General features: G+C 39.2%; 1 protein-coding gene across 1 annotated transcript; it reads right to left on the bottom strand.

Annotated features, from left to right (window-relative positions):
- Nucleotides 1-6306: 6306 nt before the first annotated feature.
- LOC141392733 (ficolin-1-A-like) lies at nt 6307-11544 on the bottom strand. Its single transcript, XM_073965616.1, has 5 exons — nt 11493-11544; nt 11324-11436; nt 11156-11263; nt 6696-7106; nt 6307-6542 (listed from the first exon to the last, which is right to left on the bottom strand). The coding sequence occupies exons 1-5, from the start codon at nt 11535-11537 to the stop codon at nt 6398-6400; spliced, it is 822 nt and encodes a 273-aa protein (XP_073821717.1). The 5' UTR covers nt 11538-11544; the 3' UTR covers nt 6307-6397.
- Between the last annotated feature and the right edge of the window lie 4618 nt (nt 11545-16162).

The raw sequence follows: 16162 nt of genomic DNA, 5'->3' as shown, positions 1-16162 counted from the left end.
TACATTGGAAAGGGTGTTAAGAAGCACCCTTTACATTGGAAAGGATCTTAAGAAGCACCATTTACATTGGAAAGGGACTTAAGAAGCACCCTTTACATTGGAAAGGGTGTTAAGAAGCACCCTTTACATTGGAAAGGGTGTTAAGAAGCACCCTTTACATTGGAAAGGGTGTTAAGAAGCACCCTTTACATTGGAAAGGATCTTAAGAAGCACCATTTACATTGGAAAGGGTCTTAAGAAGCACCCTTTACATTGGAAAGGGGTTTAAGAAGCACCCTTTACATTGGAAAGGGGTTTAACACGTTCGCGGACGTGAATGCTGTAGCATTCCGATGCAAAATGACGTGAATGCTATAGCATTCGCATTGTCAGCCAATTTTTGTTCATTTACTTGTATACAATCTTAAGTTTTGGTGATTAATATACATAATACGATTTATTTCAACAAGATACATTCTATAATAAATAAAAATAATAATAATAATCAGTAATTAATAAATAAAAACAAAAAAAAACTAATTTCGAAAATAATTGGGTGTCATTGTTTTCACCTCTCTGAATTTGCTTGCGTCCGTGAACGTGTTAAGAAGCACCATTTACATTGGAAAGGGGTTTAAGAAGCACCCTTTACATTTGAAAGGGTCTTAAGAAGCACCCTTTATATTGGAAAGGGTGTTAAGAAGCACCCTTTATATTGGAAAGGGTGTTAAGAAGCACCCTTAACATTGGAAAGGGTGTTAAGAAGCACCCTTTACATTGGAAAGGATCTTAAGAAGCACCATTTACATTGGAAAGGGTCTTAAGAAGCACCCTTTACATTGGAAAGGGGTTTAAGAAGCACCCTTTATATTGGAAAGGGGTTTAAGAAGCACCCTTTCCTTTAAAAATGGTCTTTAGAAGCACCCTTTCCCTTGAAAAGGGTCTTTAGAAACACCCTTTCCTTTGAAAAGGGTCTTTAGAAGCACCCTTTCCTTTGAAAAGGGTCTTTAGAAGCACCCTTTCCTTTGAAAAGGGTCTTTAGAAGCACCCTTTCCTTTGAAAAGGGTCTTTAGAAGCACCCATTCCCTTAAAAAGGGTCTTTAGAAGCACCCTTTCCTTTGAAAAGGGTCTTTAGAAGCACCCTTTCCTTTGAAAAGGGTCTTTAGAAGCACCCTTTCCTTTGAAAAGGGTCTTTAGAAGCACCCTTTCCTTTGAAAAGTGTCTTTAGAAGCACCCTTTCCCTTAAAAAGGGGCTTTAGAAGCACCCTTTCCCTTAAAAAGGGGCTTTAGAAGTACCCTTTCCTTTGAAAAGTGTCTTTAGAAGCACCCTTTCCCTTAAAAAGGGGCTTTAGAAGCACCCTTTCCCTTAAAAAGGGGCTTTAGAAGTACCCTTTCCTTTGAAAAGGGTCTTTAGAAGCACCCTTTCCCTTAAAAAGGGTCTTTAGAAGCACCCTTTCCTTTGAAAAGGGTCTTTAGAAGCACCCTTTCCTTTGAAAAGGGTCTTTAGAAGCACCCTTTCCCTTAAAATGGGGCTTTAGAAGCACCCTTTCCCTTAAAATGGGGCTTTAGAAGCACCCTTTCCTTTGAAAAGGGTCTTTAGAAGCATTCTTTCCCTTAAAAAGGGTCTTTAGAAGCACCCTTTCCCTTAAAAAGGGTCTTTAGAAGCACCCTTTCCCTTAAAAAGGGTCTTTAGAAGCACCCTTTCCTTTGAAAAGGGTCTTAAGAAGCACCCTTTCCTTTGAAAAGGGTCTTTAGAAGCACCCTTTCCTTTGAAAAGGGTCTTTAGAAGCACCCTTTCCTTTGAAAAGGGTCTTTAGAAGCACCCTTTCCTTTGAAAAGGATCTTAAGAAGCACCCTTTCCTTTGGAAAGGATCTTAAGAAGCACGCTTTCCTTTGGAAAGGATCTTAAGAAGCACCCTTTCCGTTGGAAAGGATCTTAAGAAGCACCCTTTCCTTTGGAAAGGATCTTAAGAAGCACCCTTTCCTTTGGAAAGGATCTTAAGAAGCACCCTTTCCTTTAGAAGCACCCTTTCCCTTAAAAAGGGGCTTTAGAAGTACCCTTTCCTTTGAAAAGTGTCTTTAGAAGCACCCTTTCCCTTAAAAAGGGGCTTTAGAAGCACCCTTTCCCTTAAAAAGGGGCTTTAGAAGTACCCTTTCCTTTGAAAAGGGTCTTTAGAAGCACCCTTTCCCTTAAAAAGGGTCTTTAGAAGCACCCTTTCCTTTGAAAAGGGTCTTTAGAAGCACCCTTTCCTTTGAAAAGGGTCTTTAGAAGCACCCTTTCCCTTAAAATGGGGCTTTAGAAGCACCCTTTCCCTTAAAATGGGGCTTTAGAAGCACCCTTTCCTTTGAAAAGGGTCTTTAGAAGCATTCTTTCCCTTAAAAAGGGTCTTTAGAAGCACCCTTTCCCTTAAAAAGGGTCTTTAGAAGCACCCTTTCCCTTAAAAAGGGTCTTTAGAAGCACCCTTTCCTTTGAAAAGGGTCTTAAGAAGCACCCTTTCCTTTGAAAAGGGTCTTTAGAAGCACCCTTTCCTTTGAAAAGGGTCTTTAGAAGCACCCTTTCCTTTGAAAAGGGTCTTTAGAAGCACCCTTTCCTTTGAAAAGGGTCTTTAGAAGCACCCTTTCCTTTGAAAAGGATCTTAAGAAGCACCCTTTCCTTTGGAAAGGATCTTAAGAAGCACGCTTTCCTTTGGAAAGGATCTTAAGAAGCACCCTTTCCGTTGGAAAGGATCTTAAGAAGCACCCTTTCCTTTGGAAAGGATCTTAAGAAGCACCCTTTCCTTTGGAAAGGATCTTAAGAAGCACCCTTTCCTTTGGAAAGGATCTTAAGAAGCACCCTTTCCTTTGGAAAGGATCTTAAGAAGCACCCTTTCCTTTGGAAAGGATCTTAAGAAGCACGCTTTCCTTTGGAAAGGATCTTAAGAAGCACCCTTTCCGTTGGAAAGGATCTTAAGAAGCACCCTTTCCTTTGGAAAGGATCTTAAGTAGCACCCTTTCCTTTGGAAAGGATCTTAAGAAGCACCCTTTCCTTTGGAAAGGATCTTAAGAAGCACCCTTTCCTTTGGAAAGGATCTTAAGAAGCACCCTTTCCTTTGGAAAGGATCTTAAGAAGCACCCTTTCCTTTGGAAAGGATCTTAAGAAGCACCCTTTCCTTTGGAAAGGATCTTAAGAAGCACCCTTTCCTTTGGAAAGGATCTTAAGAAGCACCCTTTCCTTTGGAAAGGATCTTAAGAAGCACCCTTTCCTTTGGAAAGGATCTTAAGAAGCACCCTTTCCTTTGGAAAGGATCTTAAGAAGCACCCTTTCCTTTGGAAAGGATCTTAAGAAGCACCCTTTCCTTTGGAAAGGATCTTAAGAAGCACCCTTTCCTTTGGAAAGGATCTTAAGAAGCACCCTTTCCTTTGGAAAGGATCTTAAGAAGCACCCTTTCCTTTGGAAAGGATCTTAAGAAGCACCCTTTCCTTTGGAAAGGATCTTAAGAAGCACCCTTTCCTTTGGAAAGGATCTTAAGAAGCACCCTTTCCTTTGGAAAGGATCTTAAGAAGCACCCTTTCCTTTGGAAAGGATCTTAAGAAGCACCCTTTCCTTTGGAAAGGATCTTAAGAAGCACCCTTTCCTTTGGAAAGGATCTTAAGAAGCACGCTTTCCTTTGGAAAGGATCTTAAGAAGCACCCTTTCCGTTGGAAAGGATCTTAAGAAGCACCCTTTCCTTTGGAAAGGATCTTAAGTAGCACCCTTTCCTTTGGAAAGAATCTTAAGAAGCACCCTTTCCTTTGGAAAGGATCTTAAGAAGCACCCTTTCCTTTGGAAAGGATCTTAAGAAGCACCTATTCCTTTGGAAAATATCTTAAGAAGCACCTTTTCCTTTGGAAAATATCTTAAGAAGCTCCCTTTCCTTTGGAAAGGATCTAAAGAAGCACCCTTTTCTTTGGAAAGGATCTGAAGAAGCACCCTTCCCTTTGAAAAGAGTCTTCAGAAGCACCCTTTCCCTTAAAAAGGGTCTTTAGAAGCACCCTCTCCTTCTGTAGGACCAGCTTTTTCTTTGGAAAGGGTCTTTAGAAGCACCCTTTCCCTTGGAAAGGGGGTCTTTAGAATCACACCTTCCTTTTAAAAGGGTCTTTAGAAGCACCCTTTCCTTTTAAAAGGGTCTTTAGAAGCACCCTTTCCTTTTAAAAGGGCCTTTAGAAGCACCCTTTCCTTTTAAAAGGGTCTTTAGAAGCACCCTTTCCTTTGGAAAAGGTCTTACGAAGAAACCTTTACTTGGGAAATATCTTTAGAAGCACCCTTTCCTTTGGGAAATATCTTTAGAAGCACCCTTTCCTTTGGGAAATATCTTTAGAAGCACCCTTTCCTTTGGGAAATATCTTTAGAAGCACCCTTTCCTTTGGGAAATGTCTTAAGAAGCACCCTTTTCTTTGGGAAATATCTTAAGAAGCACCCTTTCCTTTGGGAAATATCTTAAGAAGCACCCTTTTCTTTGGAAAGGATCTGAAGAAGCACCCTTCCCTTTGAAAAGAGTCTTCAGAAGCACCCTTTCCCTTAAAAAGGGTCTTTAGAAGCACCCTCTCCTTCTGTAGGACCAGCTTTTTCTTTGGAAAGGGTCTTTAGAAGCACCCTTTCCCTTGGAAAGGGGGTCTTTAGAATCACACCTTCCTTTTAAAAGGGTCTTTAGAATCACACCTTCCTTTTAAAAGGGTCTTTAGAAGCACCCTTTCCTTTTAAAAGGGTCTTTAGAAGCACCCTTTCCTTTTAAAAGGGTCTTTAGAAGCACCCTTTCCTTTTAAAAGGGTCTTTAGAAGCACCCTTTCCTTTTAAAAGGGTCTTTAGAAGCACCCTTTCCTTTGGAAAAGGTCTTACGAAGAAACCTTTACTTGGGAAATATCTTTAGAAGCACCCTTTCCTTTGGGAAATATCTTTAGAAGCACCCTTTCCTTTGGGAAATATCTTTAGAAGCACCCTTTCCTTTGGGAAATATCTTTAGAAGCACCCTTTCCTTTGGGAAATGTCTTAAGAAGCACCCTTTTCTTTGGGAAATATCTTAAGAAGCACCCTTTCCTTTGGGAAATATCTTAAGAAGCACCCTTTCCTTTGGGAAATATCTTAAGAAGCACCCTTTCCTTTGGAAAGGATCTTAAGAAGCACCCTTTCCTTTGGAAAGGATCTTAAGAAGCACCCTTTCCTTTGGAAAGGATCTAAAGAAGCACCCTTTTCTTTGGAAAGGATCTTAAGAGGCACCTTCTCCTTTGAAAAGAGTCTTCAGAAGCACCCTTTCCATTAAAAAGGGTCTTTAGAAGCACCCTATCCTTCTTTAGAATCACCCTTTCCTTTGAAAAGGGGCTTTGGAAGCAACCTTTCCCCTGAAAAAGGTCTTTAGAAGCACCCTTTCCTTTGGAAAGGATCTTAAGAAGCACCCTTTCCTTTGGAAAGGATCTTAAGAAGCACCCTTTCCTTTGGAAAGGATCTTAAGAAGCACCCTTTCCTTTGGAAAGGATCTTAAGAAGCACCCTTTCCTTTGGAAAGGATCTTAAGAAGCACCCTTTCCTTTGGAAAGGATCTTAAGAAGCACCCTTTCCTTTGGAAAGGATCTTAAGAAGCACCCTTTCCTTTGGAAAGGATCTTAAGAAGCACCCTTTCCTTTGGAAAGGATCTTAAGAAGCACCCTTTCCTTTGGAAAGGATCTTAAGAAGCACCCTTTCCTTTGGAAAGGATCTTAAGAAGCACCCTTTCCTTTGTAAAGGATCTTAAGAAGCACCCTTTCCTTTGGAAAGGATCTTAAGAAGCACCCTTTTCTTTGGAAAGGATCTTAAAAGTCACCTTCTCCCATGAAAAGAGTCTTCAGAAGCACCCTTTCCATTAAAAAGGGTCTTTAGAAGCACCCTCTCCTTCTTTAGAATCACCCTTTCCTTTGAAAAATGTCTTTAGAAGCACCCTTTACTTTGGAAAGTGTCTTTAGAAGCACCCTTTACTTTGGAAAGTGTTTTTAGAAGCACCATTTCCTTTGAAAATGGTTTTTAGAATCACCCTTTCCTTTGATAATGGTCTTTAGAAGCACAATTTCCTTTGAAAGGGGTCTTTAGAAGCACAATTTTCTTTGAAAAGGGTTTTTAGAAGCACTCTTTTCTTTGAAAATTGTATTTAGAAGCACTCTTTCCTTTGCCAAGGGTCTTATGAACAATTTAGGCAAAGAAGGTTTAATAGTATAACGAGTGAGGAAAGGCCATGCTATCCAAATAATATTCTAGAGATTTCACAAAAAGTTCTGACTGCGTTCGTATTTACCCAGTTGTTTTATAATTTCATAATAAACCAAATAAAATATTTAAACCATATTTTCAAGGTCGATTTTGTGTTATATTATTCGTTGTTGTTGTGAATATTATACATAAAAAATTTTCTCAAGTTTTCTAAAGCTAAACGATTTCATAGCTTTGACCGTATCATCATTGTTGCATATTTTAGCGATTGATCCCAACGCCAGGTATCGGCTGAATAATGCATCCATGGATCCCAACTCACACCGGGATTTTGTGAATTCAGCTCTGAACGATAGGGACCGTGTAAATTGCTAAAAGAAAAAGAAATTGTCCATAAAGAGCGGAACATAGAGTACGTTTAAATTAACGAAATCCACTGGATTTTAGATGGGTTTTTATTTGAGTGATATTGACAGTTAAAATCCTCTGGATTTCATAAATGTAAAAAATTGCTCCTCCCTTACCTTTTATAACATGGATCATGATACCACCAACCAGCTTGAAAGTGATGTGGACAATCTTTAATTTTACCCGCATTATTATTGCGATCATATGTTGAGAATTCTTTATTCTTGTGATAACCCAAACCATCACCGGCATCACCAAAATATTCTCCCAATTCTTTGATTGCATAATTCTCCGTTTCATTTCCAATACGAAGGACATCATAGTTGGCAAATCGTGTACGATTTTGAAAATCTGTCATTACCACCAACAGTTCTTGTGGTCCCACATGGGAGGTCATTTTATGCAAACGTTCCAATCCAATGAAAAATGATGCATCAGGATTACCAAAACCAAGTTTATAATCAAGCCAGGGACGATTAAAATCCACAGAGGCATCTTGTCGTCGTAATATAGGGGTCCAGGATTGTCTGTTAGGGGAATAATATAAATAATATTGATTAGGTAAGCTATGATGATGGGGATGACGACTGTCCAAATAAACAATAACAGGAGAGGTGGGCCTAAATGTACTTTGAACAGATCCCTAAACTTAAAAAACAGTACCTTCCGAAAAAAATGTAAAAACTATCCTCCTTAAACTGCACTGAAGCGCAAATGTTAAGCATTTGTGAAGGAGGTATCCGAAGGACTGGTCCTACAAATACATTCTTAGAACTTGATGTACGTGTTTAAGAATTTGTACGATGTTGAAAGTTTCGAGCAAATCGAATACTTCATTCGCGAGTTGTCGTGGTCATCTGCTAATTTAGTTTCTGCAGGCAGAGTTTTTTTAGTTTTTGGGCCTTTATCTCAGGCAGCATGGACTTGCTTACGAAAAAAATTGCTCCCTTCGAGAGTTAACTTTTGAATGAACTTCTGTTGGTGAGAAACCCAATGGTGTGGACCGATGCAAAGTTTGGATCAATTCGGTTGATCCGTTCGAAAGTTATCGCACTAGACAGATAGACGGACGAAAAGCTAACCGAACCTATTTGGGGTCAATTCTAGTTCGGACCAACTTACTGATATCGGTCTGCCACAGTAAAATATCGATGCCAAAAATTATAACCTTCCACAGAATACTTTCAACAAGCAACCAAGTATCCTTACGGTTCTTGCCTTCAGGGTCAAACTTATCAATTAAGATCATTTGGGACGATCATCCTAGCAGGTTTGAGTGGCTGACATGACCTCTCACCAGACGGTTGTGGGAACTTGTGCCATTGGTTACTTTTGCAAAGCCTTCCAGGTTGGGCTCCTTTAACCACCTTCTTAGCACCTGTCCTTGGGACCTCGGAAGATCGCACACACACACACACACACCTGTTGTGAAGGGTTGTCGCCGAGCCACTTGCCATATGGGAGGTTGACGGACCGTCAGTCATATTAGTCACCTTACACCCGCCCACCATCTTTTTACATTATACCTGCCCTCCCTGCAATTGACCGGGCTTGTTTGGTGCCACCAAATTTGCAGTGATCTGTTTGCCAGTTCTCTCGGATCGAATATCTAGAACACTTCGAGCTTCTGTTTCCCCCAGCAGCTTTAGCAGTAGTCGGAGGCGGAGCTGTTACACTGGATATGACCTTATGGGACTGCTTGATCTGCGTCTACCCCTTCGGCTTCTTCAAATTCGGAACGAAAGTCAACTTGGCGGAATTCGACCATGTCGTTGGGCCGATGGAATCTAATTGCTTCGCTGCCGCAGACACTACTGGTGTCCACAACGGGTTCGGATAGCCTAAAGGCAGAGGTTTTTGGGGCTTACATAGATCCGTTGCGGTCATCGCATGTGGAGGTACTTCGATTCTCAATGTGGAGGTACTTCCGCTCGAAGAGCCTCAGAAAGCGAAGCTTAAGTCTTATTTCTCGGAATTCCGCCTCCGAAACATCACCTGGGGATTTCTCTATGAACTTGCTACAATATTATTGCTCCGCTATCATATAGACATGCTTGTTCTTTCTTTCCCAGGTCTTATTGCCTATGGTGGTTGGTAATCTACAGCCTCATTCTTCAAATAGCCCTGCCTGGGAAGGACAGGTCTATCAGTAGAGACCGACGTTAAGCCCCTGAGGGATTTTATCCCTGGCTGTCTGGGCTCGTGCTCTTTCGAAGAAATGAAGCCTCATTGTTCGATTTTGATGGGGTAACTGTAGTGTCCAACTCATCGTCCGACAAAAGGATATATTTCGAGTTTGTCGCGGGAGAACTTTTCCGACTCAGACCTTACGTTGTGAATTTATGTCCTCGCATTCCTTCAAGATTGTTACCACCTGCAAAGTTTTTCATTGGTTTTTAGAACTGCTTAATGTGCATATCCCGCCGATTAACAGCTGCGTCCCATTTTTTTGCCTGATATCAGCCCACTGTTGGAAGGCGATAACCGCAGGGTCTTACAAGATGTTAATGTGCATCATGAGCTGTTGCATTCGATCCCAGAAAATAACTATAGAGGCATAGCTCTGTCTAAGCTGATAGATAGCTCCACATTTTGCCCACTGAACGAGGATTACAGGAGACTGCCATAGTTCGCCTGAACAGAGAGGCATAACACTGGCTTAACATGTTGATAACGAGAACGCTCCCGCCAGGATTAGAGATTTGCATGACCAAAAATGACTAGAGAGGCATAACGCTGGCTGAGTTGATATATAGCACCACCTGCAGGATTAGAGAAGAGTACCTCAGTCCGCCTGACTTGGCGACCCGTGATTCCCCTTGGGTCGGATTATCTACCTATATTAATCTCCCTCAATGAACACTCGACTTCGTAAAATCTGAACACCGTACATTCCTTAATCATGGGAAAGCCATTTATCCAGGATTCAGAGAATTCACCAAACAACCCTACAGAGAACTACCCAATCCCTCTGGTCTTTCGGGTTACAGTGAAGAATTTCCGAGACAACATGACTGCTGCAGCCGCTCGCCACCAATATCTGCAATGGAAGATGTTGCGAATATCATCAGGAACGCTAAATCATCCGAAGTGTTGGGCCTCTTAGGAACCTCCATGGTAATGATGAAGCAGCTGGATGAGCCGGCAGTCGAGTATCTCATCAATGTTCTCAACATGTTGCTAGCCACTTATATTGTTTCCGAAGTCTGAAAAATGGGCAGGGTGGTCTCCCTACTGAAGTCAGACAAGGATGTTAGCAAAGGTGTATCGTACAAAACGATTTCGCCCGTAGCAAAGACTCTTCAGGCCCTACTCCTGCCCAGCAAAATTGCTATCCAGTTTCCGATCATCAGCAGGTCTTCCGTAAGCAGCACGACACATATATTAGTCGAGGACCCAAACGGAACAAGGCGTGCGATAGAACAGTCATGGTGGCGCTCGACTTACTGATATTTTTTCGAGGCTCAACTGACCTTTGGGCGTGGATTATTAAGAATATTTTTTTGAGGCTCAACTGGCCTTTGTTGAGGCGTGGATTTTTAAAAATATTTTTTCGAGACTCAACTGGCATTTCTTTAGGCGTGGATTTTTAGGAATATTTTTTCGAGGCTCTACTGGCCTCTCTTTAGGCGTGGATTTTTAAGAATATCTTTTCGAGGCTCAACTGACATTTAGGGGTGGATTTTTAAGAATATCTTTTCGAGGCTCAACTGTCCTCTCTTTAGGCGTGGATTTTTAAGAATATTTTTTTTCGAGGCTCAACTGACATTTAGGGGTGGATTTTTAAGAATATTTTTTTTCGAGGCTCAACTGTCCTCTCTTTAGGCGTGGATTTTTAAGAATATTTTTTTCGAGGCTCATATCCCCTTTAGGCGTGGATTTTTAAGAATATTTTTTTTTGAGGCTCATCTCCCTTTTAGGCGTGGATTTTTAGGAATATTTTTTTCGAGACTCATTTCCCTTTTAGGCGTGGATTTTTAAGAATATTTTTTTCGATGCTCATCGCCCTTTTAGGCGTGGATTTTTAAGAATATTTTTTCGAGGCTCATCTCCCTTTTAGGCGTGGATTTTTAAGAATATTTTTTCGAGGCTCATCTCCCTTTTAAGCGTGCATTTGTAAGAATATTTTTTTCGAGGCTTATCTCCCTTTTAGGCGTGGATTTTTAGGAATATTTTTTTCTTGGCACATCTCCCTTTTAGGCGTGGATTTTTAAGAATATTTTTTTCGCGGCTCATCTCCCTTTTAGGCGTGGATTTTTAAGAATATTTTTTTCGAGGCTCATCTCCCTTTTAGGCGTGGATTTTTAAGAATATTTTTTTTCGAGGCTCAACTGGCCTTTAGGCGTGGATTAAATAAATACCAAATTTTAGCCATTTCGGTGGGATATTGAGGCCACAACCTTCAGAATACCGAAAATCGGGATATACCGTTCTATGGGCGATATATTAAAGCGTGGTCTGATATGGTCCATTTTCAATACCAAACATCCCCTAACATTGGTCAAATGTTCAGTAGAGGAGCACCAAGTGGTATTTAAGAAAAAAATCTCTGACAGGGTTGGATTTATGTACTCACTTTAGTTTAACAGCTAATGCAGTTTGTGTATAATTTCCGCTAAAATTCATTTGCGTTTCATTTAGACTGTCTTGTAGCTTTGTCATGCGGCTTTCCAGATCCTTTTGTCTGAAATAAAATCAAGAAAATATTGGACGTTTCTTTTAAAAGAAAATTGTTGCACTCAACCTTCGATTAACTTCCTTAAGGTTACGACTTAGTTCTTCGGTTCTAGCCAATACCGTATCTAAACGGCTGAATAGATTTTTCCACAGGGTCCTTTCATCTTGTTCGGGAGGGGCCTATAAAATTATTTTTTTTTAATTAAAACTATATTTTATATATTTTCTTAACTTACCGAATATACGAAATGTATGAAAAATAATAAGAAAATTAATTTCATATTAAATTTTTTCTTCTGGATACTGTTTCACTTTAAACTTGTCGAAGAGCACTAAAGTAGAGCAATATACTTAGCTTTTTTAAATACTTTTATTATGCAATTAAATATTCCATTGAACTAAAACACGCGTTTTTTTAACTTTTAAAATGGGACAATGACTTTTTTGTTGCAAAATAAACCCACTTTATAAGCTGCAGCTGGCTAGCCTCAGTGATAAATAATAAAATAAATAAACGTAAGCAAGAAACAAATATAAATTTTGAGGTTTCAAAGAAAAAACCGATCTTCTATGCTCTTGGATTATCCAAATTTTAACCTTTGCGAAATACACTCACAAACAACCAGAGTGTTCTTCTAATGTTTTCTTTGACTCCGTGAGGAGCATAGGACCTCAAGCATCCATTTAAAACGAACTCTGTTGCTCAATATTTTCCTGAATAATTTACTGCTTGTAGTTCTGCATGGGTCGACCTTGTCCGGCCCATTCCTCGAGGATTCCAGCGAAGCGCTTATTGATTATTATTTGTAGCTGGTCTTCGGAGAGTGGGGCCTATCCAACGTAATTTTCCTTGACAAATGTGATGGTCAATAGTTCATGGTTCCAAATGCGGTTTGGTCACCATATGTTTAGAAACTGCTGATGTGTGTGGAAGAGTCTGTTCAACAGCAACCCGGCATTCTTGGTTTCTGAAATATGGTTTTCTAGCCCTACTAAACTAAGCAGTACATTCGGCATAAATCACAAAACGATGCTCTAACACCCCTTAAACTCCCTTATTTAAATTTTTGATGGAGGTACCAGAAGATGTGTCCGATATAGACCATCTTCACTCTTGATTTAAGTTTGAGATAAATATTACGATGTGCAACAGTTGGACCAATGTCACTCACTCAATTCGTCGGTCATAGTTTAGTTGGTCACAGTAGGATTTTTTCGAGCCTTGGGATCTTTAGAAACACCCTTTCCTTTGAAAAGGGTCTTTAGAAGCACCCTTTCCATTGGAAAGGGTCTTAAGAAGCACCCTTTCCATTGGAAATGGCTCTAAGAAGCACCCTTTCCATTGGAAAAGGTCTTAAGAAGCACCCTTTCCATTGGAAGGAGTCTTAAGAACTTGATGTACGTTCGAAAGAAATTTTAAGATGTGCAAAGTTTCAGCCAAAATAGATACTCATGAGGCTTTTGTGCCGTTATCTCCTGCAATAAGGGAAGAAGAAGCTCAGAGAAATTTTTATCTTGACCCAACCATCAGAAATCGGGAGTGACTCTGACAACGAGAATCCGAAACAACAATACAAACACAACCCAACTGAAGAGGATATTTACGAGATGGTGGACGAAGTGACCAATACAAAGCTGACAAGTGGAATATAGCAGCTGTCAGGGGTTCAACGGCGAAGAGGAAAAAATCTCCCGAAGAGTAGAAGGTTGCAAAACCACCCAAACAGAGGTTCCCATCTTCAAATGCCGCGAGTAAACCTCTTCAAGATCCGCACAAAGGAGAATGTACTGCGATTTCTTTAGTAGAGGGCGACCCAGTCAACTCGCACATGAAGAAGGTGAGTCTGATTACTGAATCTTCTGGACAGACTGGGGATTCTGAAAGGAAAACCCGGAAGATAGTCGCGGAGAGAGGAGAGAAGCCGTCATCAACTTACACCAATGTAGTCAAAAAGGCAAAACAGGGTCAAACTGTCTTTAAAACGAACGAAGTTCGCCCGGGCCGAACTTTTTATACCCTCCACCATAAAATATTTTTAACTAAAATGGAATAATTAGTGTCCTTCCCTGTCCACAATTTAAGTTTCGTGACGAACCTTCGGGTAAAAATGGTAACTTAAATCCTCAAAATACCGAAAATCAGGAGGTACCCTTATATGGGGGCTATACCAAAACATGGACCTATGTTGAGAGTTTTTGGTGGAGTAGTGTTGTGACCCTTAAGAACCCTAAATGTCAAATTACAGCTAATTCAGTTAAAATTGTAGGTAAAATCCTCAAAATACCGAATTCGATGTAGCCCATATTCAAACTTGACCTGCCTATGGAAAAAGACAATCGTGAGCTCAACTCTTGCGGACGCTAGAGTGATTACAACAGACGGACATACGGACATGGCTAGATCGACTCTAAATTTTATCCTGATCAAGAAAATATATGGTAAAAACCAAATTTCTTTTGCAATTCCATTTGAAAAAATTTTACCTTTTTTTTGCTATTACATATGTATACAATTTTTGGTATAGATGTTAAGGAAAATATTCTGGTTTCCAATCTGTTCGCGTTCACAAAATTGAACGATGCACGCAAAAGTTATAGCGGTTTTTATTCTCATATAAAGAAAAAATATTTAAAAATATCTTATTTGTTGTTATGAGAAAATTTATGCATAAATCGTTAACAGCGACCCATACCTATTCGTAGATGTTTAAATATTTATTAAATTTATTATTATTTTCGCGGTAAATCAACAAATAATAAAAAAATTTAAGTAAATCCAAATTATCCTATCCCAGTCCGTACAAACCCTCAAAAAATAAATTAAGAAATGTCTGCGGAATCTAGGCAATTGGGTACACGCAGAAAAATATATGTTAGAAATATGTTTGGATTCAAACAAATATTTGTTTGGGACTGATTGCAAACAAATATATGTTTGGATCCAAACATAATTTGTTTGTGTCCAAACAAATATATATAATAGAGAGCTGTGTGCATAGTGTAATGTGTAAAACACGTGTGTTTCGTGCTTTGTTAACCAACATAGCAAGCGAAGAGGAAAAGAAAAAAAATGGTATTAATTATGTTGTCTTTTTCATCAGTGTTCTAGAGAACATCGTTGAGTAAAGACGGTGAAGTGAGTGAATAAATCTGTGTTTTGTCTTTTCTTAAAGAAATTGTGTTTTTTAGTAAATAAAATGTCCAATACATTTTATAATTGAATCAAAAAGGTGAATGGAAATATTTTATTGGACAAGGAAGAAATCGCATTTAATATTGGTAATTACATCAATACCCAGTTGTTCGGGTAACTACTGGCTACTGGTAAACACCCCTAGTTACCACCCAATCTACTCTCAATGTTATAGACTGGTGAATTTAACATGGGAATGTCATAGGAAGGGGTCTATTGTCCCCTCACTGCATTACCAGTAACCACCCAATTCGATAGTCATGTGGAAGGCAATTGTACCCTCACTTTATTACCAGTAACCACCCAATTCGTTAGTCGTGTGAAAGGCAATTGTCTCCTCAGTGCACTACGAGTAACCAGTCAATTCGGTAGTCAGAAATGATAGCCAAAAATACTAGTGAAGTCAGATAAATGGGTTAATGCATATATGCATTAGCCACACTTTATTTTAATAAATGGAGTGCAAATATTTTACAAAGGATAATAAAGTCTTGTGTAGATATAGATCTTGATCCTTGATACTGGAACTAGTGTATGACTACTTGATACATCGACTTATGTTTATTTGATCCATGGAATGTTTTTCTCTTGGTTCCTTCAGATCATTCAAAAGTTCCTGAAATAAAATATATAGAAGTTTAATGAAATGATGCGATAATGAATTGTGTCAAGATATGTATCAATACTTACCACATATATATTATAAATATTCTTCTTAAATTATTCATCCTTCTTATGATTTAGCTGGTAGCACGTTCTTTTTTGCATCTTAAATTTTTTCACAACAAACACATCAATAAGTTTTTTTTTTAATTATGAATAAACAAACAAAATGACAGAATATTTTTTCTATTTTGTTAAAAAAAGAAATAATTGCTCTGTTCCAGAACCTGCAAGAAGCCACTATTTTTTACTACGATAACAATTTTTCCTTTATGTTATCGGAAAAAATAGTTCAAATTAGTAGATTCTCGCAGTTCTGGAACAGACCAAATGTTGAAAAAATATTACAAGAGAGAAACATTTGGTCTGTTCCAGTACTGCAAGAATCTACTAATGTTTAATATTATTTTCGATAACATAAAGGAAAAAATGTTATCGAAGTAAAAAATAGTAGCTTCTTGCAGGTTCTGGAACAGACTAATTGTCTATTACACTATCCATCGCTAGTCTATAAAATAGTCAATCTATAATACGCCGCATTACCTGTAACTAGTGAATTGACATGATAGGCAAGGAAGCCTATTTCCAGTGATAAAAGCGGATAGCAGAATAGCCTGTGTGCCATTTTTGGGTGTAAAGTAACTAGGATCAATGAGTAACTAGTTACATGCCTATGTCAAAGTAGACAATTGCTATTTATCCAACAACTGGGTACATTTTTCAAATACATACATACATATGCATATTTGAAATATGGATGTTAGGCCGGGGCGATTTGAAAACCTTAATGGGCCCTTCGCGTTTCTGATTCCTGGGATTGAACTGAGCAAAAAAGTCTACTGGACTATATGTCTACGATGAAAATCGAGCCTCCCGATTTTGACTTTAAGTTTTTATCTACGTTTTTTTGACATCTTGGCATATAACAGCCAAACCATTGAGATTTTCGAGCCAACACAAAGACAAAAATTGTAGCCAAGACAGTAATTAAGACCTCTCAAATACCTCGCAAAAGCATTGGAACGCTTTTTCAGGCAGTTTTGGTCTTGA

Source organism: Musca autumnalis, unplaced genomic scaffold (assembly GCF_047663935.1).
Source record: "Musca autumnalis isolate F117 unplaced genomic scaffold, ASM4766393v1 scaffold_2, whole genome shotgun sequence".
Taxonomy (NCBI): Eukaryota; Metazoa; Arthropoda; class Insecta; order Diptera; family Muscidae; genus Musca; species Musca autumnalis.
The sequence above is the reverse complement of the archived record's forward strand: the minus strand, read 5'-3'. Positions and strand labels throughout refer to the sequence as shown.

Excerpts from the sequence above, each read along its gene's own strand:
- LOC141392733 (XM_073965616.1), bottom strand. The coding sequence starts at position 11,537 with ATGAAATTAATTTTCTTATTATTTTTCATACATTTCGTATATTCG. Across the intron at positions 7,107-11,155 it reads GCATTAGCTGTTAAACTAAA|ACAATCCTGGACCCCTATAT; the intron begins GTGAGTACATAA and ends TTCCCCTAACAG. Across the intron at positions 6,543-6,695 it reads CATGATCCATGTTATAAAAG|CAATTTACACGGTCCCTATC; the intron begins GTAAGGGAGGAG and ends TTTTTCTTTTAG.